The 14768-nt window shown below is 43.2% G+C and overlaps 1 protein-coding gene across 34 annotated transcripts in view; it reads right to left on the reverse strand.

The window, feature by feature from the left end:
- ANK2 (ankyrin 2) overlaps positions 1-14768 on the reverse strand; it is a 402581-nt gene that overhangs the window by 122794 nt on the left and 265019 nt on the right. For 29 of the 34 annotated variants that reach the window (XM_045284229.1, XM_045284249.1, XM_045284242.1 and 26 more), the window contains 4 exons: positions 8125-8322; positions 4485-4583; positions 3894-3992; positions 766-963 (listed from right to left, as the gene is read on the reverse strand). In XM_045284229.1, coding sequence (XP_045140164.1) covers positions 766-963; positions 3894-3992; positions 4485-4583; positions 8125-8322 — 594 coding nt within the window. The remainder of the gene's footprint in view (positions 1-765; positions 964-3893; positions 3993-4484; positions 4584-8124; positions 8323-14768) is intronic. The other 5 variants (XM_045284255.1, XM_045284253.1, XM_045284247.1 and 2 more) reach the window with 1 other exon arrangement.

Raw genomic sequence — 14768 nt, forward strand, 5'->3', positions numbered from 1 at the left:
TAAAGCACATTTGTACATTCATTACCCTCATCATTCTCAAAACATTTGCTCTCCACCTAAGCTCTTGGCATCAGCTCACATATTCATATATTTAAATAATATATTATTTCACTATCTTCCTATCATTCTATCACATTCTATTCTTAAAGGCCAGTGTCTGGAAAAAAAGGCTGACATGGCTGAGGTGCTGAATTCAGAACACAGGTTCTCTACCTCGTTCCCAGCCCCATCAGACTGGGCACTGTGAATACACTGGGCTGACATGGGCTCAGAAATCTCTAGTTGACTGAATTCTCTGGCTCTGATGCTCAGCTAAACCTTAGCATGACCAGGCAGATGCAGGAGAGCCCGACAATTTATATCGGACTCAATTCCAGAGAAAACCCTCATTGCTCACTTGAATTTGGCATTGAGAACAGCAGGTGTGAGGGCCATCTATGCTTACTGTTTGAACCACAGGAATGCACTCTTAGAAGATATGGAGTATTCTCTTCGGCCACGTGAACAGAGAAGCAGACAGAGGAAATGGAACAAAGCTGATTTGTAGAGAAAAATCAAACTTCAAAAATGGAATGACGCAATCAGATGTTTCCCTTATGATTTTTTCAGACCTCATAAGCCTGGACACCTTTCCAGCCCTTGGGCTCCAGATAATACCCGTTTCCCTTTAATGCACCCACTGCGTGTCCCAAGTGATCTTCGATTGTTTTCTGTTCAGAGGTATCCAAAGACTCTTCAGTGAAACAAAAGGCAAGGACAAGGTACCTTGGTAGACATGTGGATATTGGCTCCCTTCTCCAGAAGCAAGGTGACCATATCTGTGTGGCCCTCCTGTGAGGCCAGGTGAAGCGGAGTGACTCCTTGTTTTGTCACAATGTTGGTCTCTGCTCCGTAGTTCAGGAGGGTGGAAGCGATCTGCATCTGATTCTTCTTAGCAGCAATATGCAGAGGGGTGTAGCCATTCTAAAAGTCGCAACACAACACACAGATATTTTAAGGGTAGCGATATGCCAATACATATCTCAGAAGGAAATAAGACTCTCACTGGACCAAGAGTTTAAAATGAGCTTATGATTAATCCAATGGTTACCCATCACAGGTTTTTATCCAGCAACACGTAAGTCTTTTCCATCTATGTGACAGGGCATCTCATATTATTGTATGGTTGTATCTCATTTGAGGGAAGTGCTCCCATCACTAAAATTCTCCTCCTTTAATAAGGGTTCTTCCAGGAAAAGCAACATCAGATCCAGATAGGGTCCTTTTATACATAATCAACTTTTAAATACTTCAAGATAGTTTTTTAATTTTTCAGACTGAGCTTCACCACCCCACCGCACCCCCACCCCCAACCCTGGATCTTTCTAAAAACACAATTTTCAGTCCCCTCAATGTAAGGTAACCTGTTTGACCTGGTTTTAGCTTGTCCATTTGTCTAATGTATATGGTGCTACACGGGATGTTCTTATTCCACTCTGGTTTAATCGTGTAGAATAAAATGGATTATTTCTCCCATGATCTTGTTAAATACTCCCACTAACATGCTTCTCATTAGATTAGTGTCCCTTATACATTAAGTAAATATTTATGGAGAAATCAACATGGACAAGGCAGTACACTAAGTCTAGTGGTAAAAACTGTGAACTAACCAGACCAAGAAACTTGTCTTTAAGGACGTACAATTCAATGGAAATGATATTTGACAGTGAAGTTGGAGTACATTAATCTTAGCCCAATTCAAATCTTAGCTCTGCCCCTTTTCCTTACAACCTGCTACTTCAAAGTCAATATATGAGATTACTCATTTTGCATAGAAGTTAATAAAATAGAGTAACTCATATTTTACATACAAGAGCCAAACTTTAAACTCCATACTTTTTAATAGGAAACCAAATGATAAAGAGAAAAAAACATTCTGAAACAAGTGTAAGCCTACAGCTTTTATATTATATTTTCTTTTAAAACCTTGCATACTTTTCCATGAATAATGTGCAATAAAAATTAAAAACGGTGCGTTCATCATGAACTGTAGCGTGCTGGAGAAAGAGGATCAGATGGTTTGCATGAGAGGTGTTTTAAGGTCATGCAATTTCACTAAATCTTACTACAAAATATACCGGAAAATAAAATCTAATTCTAAGATATTCAATGTCATTATGCACTATCATAATGACCCAAGTCTTGTCCTCAAATAGGTTTACCGTATCTACTCAATCTGCATTGCTCCAACCAAAAGTAAGCATCTTCATCTCAGACAAAATGTATTTCACAAACTCTAGTTAAAAAAGGAAGGAAATCCTGCAGCAATCCTTAGATTCTGGTCAGAGGCCCCAACAGCAACAGGTGCCCTAAAACTGAGAGGCCATGGGCTCTATTGAATAGAGAGACTCATAGATGGTTTGGCATATGGTGTGTGTGTATATGTGGTAAGTATTGGAGGTGCTCTGTTAGTGCACTGGGTTAATCATTGTCTATAAACTGAAAGGTTGATAGTTCTAACTCCCAAAATGCCCAGTGGGAGAAAGGTGAAGAAGCCATCTGCTTCCACAAAGATGAACAGCCTCAGGAGCCCTAAGAGTAGATCTATGCTGAGTGAGAATTGGCTCTCTAAAGTGCTGCATGTTTGGCCAGATGATTCAGAAAGACATTAACCCAAGTGATCAAAATGCATTAGTTGGTAGGCCCCACTTTACCTCACTGCCGTTGGGTCAGCGTGGATTCCTAGAGACTGTAAGACAGAGCAGAAGCGCCCTGTGCGTTTCTGAAACTCTAGCTCTTTAGGAAATAGAAGGCCTCGTCTTTTTCCCATGGAGTGGCTGGTGGCTTCTAACTGCTGACCTTTGGTTTAACAGCCCGAACAGGGCTCTTTGCTATAGCAGAGAGAGATAATTATTCCTAATAAATCTAATGAAAGATAGTGACACCTATCTACATGAAAAGCCCTCGTTCATGAGTGGTTTCATGAACTACTCACAGTTGAAAGGCAGGTTAGTATGTGCCTGCATCTCAAATTCAAACTCTTGAAATATAGGCCTTCAATAACCTTTTTTATTATTGACCATGTATGGCTACCCACACCCCAAACCACACCCACTGCCACCGAGACAATGTTGACTCAACCTGCCAATAAATAAGACAGAGGAGAACTGCCCCCATTAGGCTCCTAAGTCGGTAAACCTTAACGAAAGCAGACTGCCCCAGAGCAGCAGGGAGGTCAGAACCACTGAGCTTTTGGTTAGTGACTGAGCAATTGTAACTACTGCACCAGCCAGTTCCTTTTATTGTGAATAACACCCAAACCAAACCCACTCCCACAGAGTCTCTTTTGACTTGAAAGGACTCTATGTTGAGTTTCTGGGACTGGGAATCTTCAACAGCCTCATCTTTCTCCCTGAAGGGAGTGGGTGGTGGGTTCGATCCTCCAACCTTGCAGCTGGTAGCCGGATACCGAACCCACAGAACTACTTTAGTGAGTGTATGCATAGAGTACAATAAAAATGTGGAGCCCTTGAAGGAATGAGGACCTACAGGGGCATGACAGAGCGCAGCATGTGGTCTGTAGGAAAGAAGAAAAATGTCAATGGTCTTAATTGCCTTTTATTTCTCCAGATTCAGGCTTCATTCTCTGAAATTCTACACTTAGGTAGTCAGACTGATCGCCACTGGTTCAGGGGCACAGCTTCCTTTATCGTTGCTGCAACAACTGGTAGACATAATCCTTTTTTTTTTTTAATTTATTAAATTTATTTATTTTTTAAACCTTCTTTTTAAATACAAAACATGTCAGCAGCAAAAAGGACTAAGGCCAGGGCTGGTTGCAATTGCACAACGCCATGTGCTTGAGAAACAATTCCCCCTGCAGCCTAGTCTCCATCCTTTCCTGAGGTTCTCACCTTGGCCATGGCATGAGGGGAAGCACCCTTCTCCAGTAACAGCAGCGCCACCTTCTGGTTGTCATAGTGAGCAGCCACGTGGAGCGGGGTAAGGCCATTCTGTAAAGGGTGTGTTATAGTTGCATTAATACATTAGTGCTAGCTGCCCTCATGCTACCAGGATGCATGGAAACTGAAAGGGATGAAATCTATGTTCATAAATTAACTAATCAATTAGTAGAGTCAATAGGCAAAGAAAGAAAAGGAACCAACACCGAGTCATGTTTACCTAAGATGCTTTAACTAAAACTGAAAATACTCTGTCGGGCTTACAATTAGTTAGCAATGTCCACTTTGTCAAATCCACCAACTGATGTTCACTATAACCAAGGGTGTGGAATGCTGGGTAAAGAGACCCCATCCCGGGGGATGGAGGGTCGTGGGCCCTGTTTGGAGAAGCACGAAGCTCCAGGTATACATGCCGCTGAATCTGACAGGGTTTCACCCTATGCACCCCTACTCCCTTTAGATGAGAGAAACACGATCCGTGCCGACCTGCACAGCATCAGACTCCGTACACGTACGAGCGTGAGCCAACGGCACAATGTTTACCTTCCCGGCCGAGTCTGCGACAGCACGGCGCTGCAAGAGAAGCTTGGCCACATCCAAGCTTCCATACTTGGCTGCTACGTGCAGTGGAGTGAATCCCTTCTAGAAGCAAAACAACAAAAGTACAATTTAGTATTTGTTAAAATTTTTTTCATTTATTTTTCCCCTAAGACTTCATAAGTTGTCTCTATCAATTATATTTGAATTTGGATGTCTTGGTTTTGGGGCGTGGGAGTTTCTCCCTTAGAGAAAAAAAAAAAAAAAGGACCATGATCCGAAAAAGGTTTTAGGACTGTAAATTAGAAAACTTTATAGGTTGGGTTCTGGGCCCTCGGACGAGACCACCTATGTCACAATCTGACTTCTGGCCACCTGTGGTCGAGGGACCTAAATTTCCACTAAAGACCTGGTGAGGTAAGTCCCTGAGGGCTGGACTGTCCCTGCTGGGGCGGGCTGTCACTGCCACTGAGTCCATTTCAGCTCCTAGCAACCCTGACGGGCAGGCACAACTGCCTCGGTGGGTCCCCAAGACTGGAACGATTTACCGTCGTGGAAAGCCTCAGCTTTCTCCCACAAAGGGACGGGTAGTTTCCAACTGCTTGAGCTGCCTTCCTGGGTAATCGCAGCCCAATGCAAGAGGCGTTGTAATCTGCTTTTAAACATACTCCGCCTGAGCACGGAGCTTTTTACATAACAGGTCCGAACAGAGGCTTAATTTACATCAAGACTCAGAATGCAATTAGGATTCCCACGGTCCATGTAGCCTCCCCAAAATCAAGGCTTTAGAATTTAATTTCTAAACTGACACTGGGATTCCTTCTTTCCCCCTTGGTAAACTACGCATGGAAATGTCAGCACCCCCATCCCCCCCAAATCCCAAGGTAGTATTTATATTATATATAGCTCACCCTTATACTAATAACATTCATGTTATTTTTCAGCATTTTAAATTAAAGATGTTTACTCTCTATTTGAGGGGAAAAAAAACACTGGTAGCCTTCAATTGGGTAGCCATAAACAAGGGCTAGGATACTGAGTGATGTTTTCCATAACAAAAATTGGGATTGATGGAGTGAACAATTTGGAGACTGACGCTTGGCTTTGTACGTCGGGGATTTATAAAAGCCACTGGTGTCAGTAAACGGACTCCGATACGTGAGTGGGGAAAAGAAAAGCCTGTCTCTTAATATAGTTGAGACAACAGCTGCTTTCCACCCAGGCCTCCAGCCCTTCTTTAACACCTGCATTTAGAATTTCCTTAATTGAATTTTAAGCTATTTTGGCAGATCTATATCTGTGTGTATGTATGTGTATGTATATATATAGCCGTTGTTTTGCATTTTATGCAGAAAAGGCAAGAAAACCAGTGTCCAGAACAACAGCCACAACCATGCTAACCATTAGAGCGCACTCCCTAGCCAGGCCTTGTCCCCCTTCCCAGAAGACCCAGAGTATATAAAACAGCAGTTCCCTTGGAAAAAATACATTCTGCTCCTGGTGTGAGACTGGCAGATTAACACCAAACTGGTAAGCACCCTGAAGCTCTAAAGGGTTGTTCAGAGGTTGTTGTCCTACCCATTGGTATGTACACGCTGGACATCTAATGTACCTAACAACGAGCCACTCTCTGGAACTAACAATATGTTGCAAATACCGAAGAATTCATGGACTCAGATCTAGAGGCTGGCGCAGTTCCTACACCATGATTTCAAAACCATCCTCTTGGCCAGACAGTCGGACCCCATGCTCTTCTGGCACTGCCGTGGGGGAATTTTAAGCTGGCCAGGGCTGTGAACACACCCAGCAATGAGGCCCGGGAGGTGTGGGGAAGTGTGGTTTGTCTTGAGGACCATTTAAACCTTCATTCTAAATACGGACTACCCACCACCCAGCTGTACTAGCCCCATCACAAGGCCACCAGACACGTTTCGACTACGATGCTATTTTTCTCTCTGCGAATTTGTAAACATTTGGTACCAATACGTCGTTGGCGGAGAGTGAATATTCCAGGTTTGCCCTAACGTCCCACCCCCTCCTGCCAAGTGTGGGACAAACGTGGGCATTCTTTCCTCCTTTTGCTCATCTATAGAAATCAGCACTTATTGTGACAGCGAGCCTTCCTCCACCCAATGCACACACTGATCAGGGTGACACTTCGGAAGGAGTAGGGTTCTTGATGACCAGCTCCACGGGGAGGAAGACAAAGTAAACTCCTTGTCCTTTACATCTGTTTTAGCAGTGGCCCAAGCCCTTCAGAGGTCGGGAAACTGATGAGTCCGGACTGCAAAGGATCGTTCATGCAGAATGGCAACTAGAGGTGGGACAGTACCTCCTGAGTCACCCATCCCTGCTTCCCTGCGCTAATCTCACCTGGGCTTCGTTTCCCTCTGATAGTTACACACATTTACATAGCTTTACTGATCATGAGTCAACTACTGCTCACATCCACTGTAAAACAGTTTGGTACAACAAATTTCTTCTATGTTATGGTCCTAATGCTCTATGGCTCTAAAGAAATATTTTTTTAAGTCTAAAAATCCTTTGTAAACTAGGGAATTATATTTTATTCTCTATTTCTGTGTCTCTGCTTGTGTTTCTCACCCAGTCTCTGATGAGTCATAATTATTATCACAATATTTTTATCACTTCGATTTTGAGTTTTAACAACCTCTTATAGCCTTTGGATTTTCAGAGTTTCAAGGGCCATCAGGGTTAGAATCGAAGGAAAAGCCAGCTCAGATCCAGCTCGCAAATTCTTTTCCCCTGAATGCAAGTGTTTGCGCCTGTTCATTATGGACAAATTGAAGCCGCCTTTCTGGTAAGCCAAACCATGGCTGCATTTCTGGAAGTCATTTTGCCTTGTAGCATACTCACTTGTTCTAGGCATTAACTTATTTTATTTTCTGACTCGGCTATATTAGCTCAATTTCCTTTGCTCCAATGACCTGAATATGCTCGTGTTTCAGTCTAAGTCACCTCTAAATGGTAAATCTCAACTCGCTCTACTAGGAAACTTAGAGCCTAAGTGAAAGGGAGGCTGGCGTCTGGCTTCTGTGGACGATAACAATAATATAACAACAATGAAGAAAGTGGGCCTCTCCAGCCCCAGCTTTATTCCAAGGCCAATAGACCCTCGCAGAAGCGTAGCTGGCAAAGATTAGAGGTCGGAATGGCGCAAGGCAAACTTAAATCAAGTATAGTCCTGAATAGGACCACAACTCTCAACAAGCAGAGTGTAATGCCATCGCCTCTTCCTCACCAGTCATATCATTTCAACCAACGTCTGTGAGGGTTGTTTCTCTCCTTCAGCCCCAGCCCCACCCCTGCCCTTCTTGGGAATAGACTGTAGATTTTATAAGGGAAAGAGAAGAGAAAGTAGCCCTTAACTTTGGGTTCAAGTCCTTGGACCCTTGGGCTAGAAACAGCCTTGACATTTTTGAGTAGAACGAAATCCAGCAGTCTTTGCTAGAGTTATTATTATATGCAATATTTGGTCACTTATACCGGGAATCTAAACTATTCAGAGGGAAAGGAGGAGGCCACAGGCCTGGCGGGGCCCAACGCCTCTTGATACTAGTGCAGTATAGCATCGTATGGCACGGGAACACTGTCGGTCCACTTGGTACGGTGCCCTCTTTCTTACCTTGGTAGCTAAGGAATGTGCCGCTCCTGCTTCCAAGAGGACCGATGCGACATCTACCTGGCCCTCCCTGGCGGAGATGTGCAGTGGTGTGTACCCATTTGTAGTGGCTGCATCCGGATGGGCCATATGTTGTAGAAGCAGTTGAACAATTTCTGTCTTACCCAGGCGAGAAGCAATGTGCAAAGGCGTCTGTTCCTCCTACAACTCAAATCAAGTACAAAGTTAGTGCCGGCTCAGACCACATGTCATGGTCAAGTTCTTTCCCTCAGAGGTTCCCTGTCACCTTCTCGTCTTCTCAGAGTCTCCAGGAATCTCTACCCAGAAGGAAAGGACCGCTAATCTGCCCAAAAAGTATTTTATATTTTGCCATAGACCTAACTGCTTGCAAAATCTCCTTTAATTGTTGTTCAGTTTTATCTTTTAAGTATGGCCTTCAACGAATTGGTCATGGTTTTCTGGGCACATTAAAGTCTTTCTCAACTCATTAAAACTTCAGACCTCACTTACATTTAGATCTAAACCAACTGGGAAACTCACAGATGTGAAGGAGAAAGAAATTCAGTCCAGAAGTTCTAAGGCCTAGATTCTTGTCCAAGAACTTTGGCTTCACCAAGAGACAGGCTTTATTCTGGGAATTATTTCAAGAGAAAAAGAATCTGAGATGCTGGAAAACTTTCGTTCTTCACTCCACTCAGCAAGCCAAGGATACAAACACCATGAATAAAGACGCTATTGTAATCTGATTTTAAAGGATGTTCCCGTAACCGTTGCAGATGAGCCTGGGACAGGCAGCAAGGACATTAAGGATGAAATGGGACTCTGGCAAGGAGTAAATGCTGCTAACTGTTTGCCAAGTACTTTTCATGTGGTATCGCAGGGAGGGGATCGTGGGTATAAAGGACACCAGGGTCATGCTGACGGAGGCTCAAGAAATCACCTGACTCTGAGAGGCAGTCAGGGCAAATGGTTTTAGTTTGAAGAGAACCAGACCAAATCACTGTCCCTTGTAAAAAAGGAAATTGCGTGTAACCTTAGTGATGAAAAGGGGTACGGCTTTACAATCTTCCTAAGGGCAAGACAGAATCCAAGAAAGGAGGGAAAAGCTGGGAATGCTTCCAGGGCCAAGGATCAATGGAGAAACAGTAATAGAGTGGCGATCTGTCTGAATAAGTGCAGACCCCTGATAATAGACACGAAAGAAGGCCCTGAAGTGGTGTACTATGAGACCATTTCTAGAGAAAGAGATGAAGAGGAAATAAATAACCCCTTTTTCAAGTTGTCCAGAGTTACTTAGCTATTGAAATAAGATTTGAACGAAAGCATTTTGATTCATCACACATTGTGTATTTTCCCATACAAGCCACCGAAATAGATACAATAAAATGTCTTAAGAAAATTGCTGGGAGAAGGTAACTCCACTGAGAAAAAAGACGTCAGAAAACTTTAGGAGCTTTAACTTTCTCTGAAACACAAGGAACAAGCATCTACAGACAGAAATGAATGTTAAACAAACCATCACCACCTACAAAACACAAGGAACTTGTTAAAAACTGTTGTCTCTGTGTTTCTCTTATTGAACTTCTGCCTTCTAGATTTTAAAGGAAGTCAGGATGTAGCAAAAGCAAACACCCAAACTCCCTGCCATTAACTCAGCTCTAACTCTGAGACAAGATAGAACTGCCCTTGTGAGTTTCCAAGACGACAACTCTTTAGGGGAGTAGAAAGTCTCCTCTTTCACCAGAGGAGCAACTGGTGGTTTTGAACTGCTGACCGTGAGGTTACCAGAGAAATGCGTCACCACTTTAAAATGTGTCTTTAGGTGAATGAGAGAGAGAGAGAGTTGGAGCAATGACAACCGCTCAACTCAACGTTGAAAAGTGGCAATCTTTGGTTGTTGTTAACCAAGGCAATTTTCTTTCTTTTTTTAAAATTGTTTTATTGGGGTTCATACAACTGGTATCACAATCCATACATACATCAATTGTGTAAAGCACACTTATGCCAAGGCAATTTTCAATTGCCATGTCATATGTGGGCAAATGCTAGACAATGACTAAGGAAGACTGAATAAGAACTGTCGCCTGTGAATTACGGTATTGTTGAAGAATATAAAATATACCATGGATTTCCAGATTAATAAATGAGTCTGTGAGCAGTACAGTCAGAATGCACCTTAGAAGGGAGGGTGGTGAGGCATCATCGTGTCATGTCCTTTGGATACGTTCTCAGAAGGGACCACTTCCTGGAGAAGGATATCATACTTGATAAAGTGTGGTCGGCCAAGACTAGGGGGCCCCTCCTGAGGTGGCTGCTGCTACGATGGGCTCAAGTACATCCAGGAGTGTGAGCATGGTGCCCAGAAAAATGACGTTTGCTTCTGTCGTCACTGTGATTCAGAACCAATTCAGTGACACCTTACAACAGCCATGTGTTACATGGGTTTTGAAAACCTCATAACTCCATTATGGGCCCTATGCACGTTGTTCACATGAGTACATTCTACGCAAAAAAATATATGTATGGTAAGCCAAACCCAAATATATATGGTAAGCCAAACTCAAACCAATGCTGACGCTAGGTGATCCCATGAGACACGTACGAGTTTTCAAAAATTAAGAAATCGGCTGCATCACCCACAGTCTCCAGCGTTTGGAAGCAGAACATGCCGAACATCTGAATGTCCCTAAGATAATCCTCCGAGCCTGTAGCCAGCAATGGGTGTTTGGCTGGATCAGAATTGAAAATGTTGGATTTTCTGTCTCAAGTCATAGCAAAAAAATTTTTTTTAATTGGGCAGATGCAAAAATATATGATTCATGGGATGAGCTAAAGAAAAGGGGAGACCTGCTCCCTCAGGTACCATCCAAATACTCAAAGCCAAAACTCCCTCACTCCCTCATTAGACAGCAGATTTAGAAGTAAATGACCTCTGCTTTAGCACCAGAAATATGGCTGTAATTTATGTTTTGTTTGTTTGTTTTTAATTTTCCAAGATATTGTGAGGTTGTTAGTTTATTGTGCCAACCTTGCCGATAAACTCATGTGGGGTTAATTGAAGGGTGGAGGGATAAATGGCTCAGTGAGCCTTGCCTTTCGAATTCTTGGGTCTCTTGCTTTGTGATGACCAGTGTGCACCTGCTTTAGCCAGTTATCTGCTTCATCTGGCAAGGCTCACTTCCTGTAACACATCTCTGAGGAGAAGCCACATGGACCTACCCCGATGCAGCCCTGGGTGCTGGAGCAGCAGTGTGGAGACCCCTGCCAGCGCTGAGATGCTTATACATTCTCTGATTTTCGGCTTCCTCCTGCAGTCGGCGTCATTGTGTCTGTTTTGTGAGGTGGAGGAGGACTTTGTGGATTGGTGTCGGGCATATGGGTTAATGTTGGACTTGTGGGCTTGGGCAGCACTGGGTTGGGATGTTTTCCTGATGTGCACTTACCCTTTAGATAAAACTCTCTGTTGTACATGAGTTTCTGTGGATTTGTTTCTCTAAAGTACCCAGACTAACACATATTGGGACTAGTGAAAACTATGATTTGACACCATTTGTACATAACCACGATGTGTTGTTTCTAAGCCCTGACTACCGAGAGCTGAACCCTGGAGCTCATGTAGTAATTAGACATATATATTTTTACTATCTCCCCTTAGGGAGCCATTAAATTGCAGAGCAACAGAATTAGGTAAGAGAGCTCAGGAACTGCATAATGTGTGTTGTGTGCTGGGAACACAAGAGGTAACATGTAGCAGATGTGCATTGATATTCCCGCCGGAAGCTCCTCCCTCCTTTCTCTTAGAACAGAGTGGACATCCCATCTTCCAGGTGGTTCTAAAGGAGGTGGCCATCGTCTTACTGCATGGGTGGGCATGGGGCCTGGAACTCATCCTACAGCCTGGGAATAGGGATCATTTAAGGCAGGAAATGTGAGCATTTGCTGGGATAGCAGAGAGGATAGCTCCTTTTACTTCTGAAATAGGAGTAATGATGTCAGCAGAGAAGGAGTCAGAACCAACAGAGAAGGAGAAAGGGCAGGGTGGAGGCAAAGGAGAGGAAGAATGGGAGACCTACACAACTGTTCCCTTGAATTGTGTCACGTCTGAAGTAGCTCTATTCTTGAACTTCTTAGTGATGGGAGGCAGTCATTTCCCCCACCACAACTCTTTTTATTTTTCCTGGCTTACACTAGTCTGAGTGAATTTCTGCTCTAGCAACCTACACTGTTCTTAAAATAGAGGGCTTGGTTGCAGGAGCCCATTCTCTTAAGCAGCAACTATGTGAGCGAATTGAGCTGTGTGAGGTAATGGAAAAGGGGACTCAAGTTGGCATCTTGCTGGCCTTGGCGAGTCAGCTCAATCTTGAACTTGAGACTCCTGAGCCACCACGGGGAACAACCACCCTACACTACAAGGTGGTTCTGTCCATGGAATAAAACCATCTCACTCAAAATGATTCATGAACTGTAACTCCAAAACGAATCTCACTGCCCAACAATCTATTTGGACTCAGAGCAACCTTAGAGAACGTAGACCTGTCCGCAGGGTTTCCAAGGCTGCAGATCTCTACAGAAGCAGACTGCTTCATCTTTCTCCTGTGGAGCAGCTCATGGGTTCGAATCCCTGACCTTTCAGTCAACAGCCCCCAAACCCACCGCATCTCCAAGACAACTTAAGAATGATAACTCACTGCCATCAAGTCAAAGAGCGCCCCTGTGGGTTTCTGAGATGCTAACTATTTACAGGAGGAGAAAGCTGAGTCCTACTCCCACAGAGGTGGGGTGGTTTCAAACTGCCCACCATGCGATCACATCCCAACTTGTGACCACTATACCACCAGTGATGATAAAGTACTGTGCAAATGTTAGCTGAAGCAAAGATTTCCACGGTACTATTAAAGATCTAAATTTAAAAATCACAAACTCAAACTGAAAGTAGAACTTAAAGTAGAACAAGTGAAAGGAAAAGCCCTAACTCCTTGCTCTTCAAACTGTACTCCCTGCATCAGCAGCACGGGCACACCTGGGAGCTCGTCGGACGCAGAGTCCGATCTGCAGCATCACAGTATGGCCTGGTGATGCTCACGCCTATTGACTTTTGAGGAGCACTGCTCTCCGATGAATTGCTACTTTGCTTTTCCACAAGAGGGAAGACATTTCACATGTATCTTAGGCTAGATGATAGAGCTGTTTACTGCAAGGTCAGCAGTTCAAACTCTACTGTGCTCCTCCGAGGAAAGATGAGGCTATTTGCTCTCATAAAGATTTTAGAGTCTTGGGATACATGGAGAGGGTCACTGTGAGTTGGAATTGGCTTGATGGCAGTGGGGATGTTGGTATGGGTCTTCAACTCTTACATTTGAATGGTGAAGACCTAGGAAGTGAGGGGGATTTGCATGACATCCCCTCCCCCATAACCTGTAGGTCTCCAAGCAGATACTTGTGTTCTAGTGAAACACTGTTTCTAAAGAGAAGCCATGATGACAAGCCTCATAAGTGATGTGAATTATAGCTTATGCAAAAGAAATCCTGCAGAAGGAAATCAAATATTTAAATACTCCATTTGTGCTAGGACAAGAGTCATTGAAGCAATGTGCGAAGGGGGCACAGGAAGTCAATGCATCCCTAACAAATACTGGATTAGTCAGCATGAAAGAGAAAATCAAAAGAGAATAAACTAAGATACACATACACATACACACATACACACCAGGAAAATGAGCCTGCGGGCTAAGAAGTTCAAGAACAAGATCAGTCTGAAGAAACCGACAGCATCAATGTTCTTCCATTTTTTAAATAGCACAGTACGGAGCAGATGTTTTGAGAATGATGAGGGCATTGAATGTAAATGTGCGCTACACAATTGATGTATGTGTGGATTGTGATAGCAGTTGTATGAGCCCCTCATAAAATGATTTTAAAAAATAGCAGAAATGTAATGTCTAAATATGTGATATCAAAGTTAGTACGGTAGAACTCATTATAGAAAGGTAGAAAGTGACACAGATGAGGAGGACACATTGAAACATGGCTGAATGTTATCTATTTTTAAACAACAAGCAATTACTGAAAAGATGTGATTGATTTTAGTAAAAAATAATTTCAATATCTACAGCACATAGGAAAACCCCTGGGAGCACCGTGGTTGAAGCAGTCGCCCACTAATCAAAAGATCCCCTGAAACCTAATCACCAAGGTCACGTAGCTAATTAAAAATGCCTGTCTTAAGTCTTATGCATTTTAAAAGAACTATCTATAGGGGATCAAACTGTCACCAGCAACTTGTAAGATTCGATGGGAACCTTAAGAGACGTGAATTGATGTCAATGGAGGAGCCAGACTCAGAAAAGAAGGTGAGGATGGTCACGCAATGATTCAGTAACAGATGTCACTGAACATGAGCTGGAATTGATCCTATGGCAACCGGACTCATAGCATCTCTATAATAGTCGTTACACTTAAAGTTGATATTTACGAAGGTGCTTATAGCGATTTAAAAATATTTTAATATAATTAGCACTGTATTTCCTAGATATGAAATCACACGTTTTTCAAATGTCAATAGTTTTTTAAATGGGGTGCACTTCTTATTGTGTACAATTGCTATCAAGTTCCTTCCTTCAACAGTCCTTTTCTTTTTGTCTGAGAAA

Source organism: Echinops telfairi, unplaced genomic scaffold (genome assembly GCF_000313985.2).
Source record: "Echinops telfairi isolate 266 unplaced genomic scaffold, ASM31398v2 ScPeMD7_7468;HRSCAF=8506_0, whole genome shotgun sequence".
Classification (NCBI taxonomy): Eukaryota; Metazoa; Chordata; class Mammalia; order Afrosoricida; family Tenrecidae; genus Echinops; species Echinops telfairi.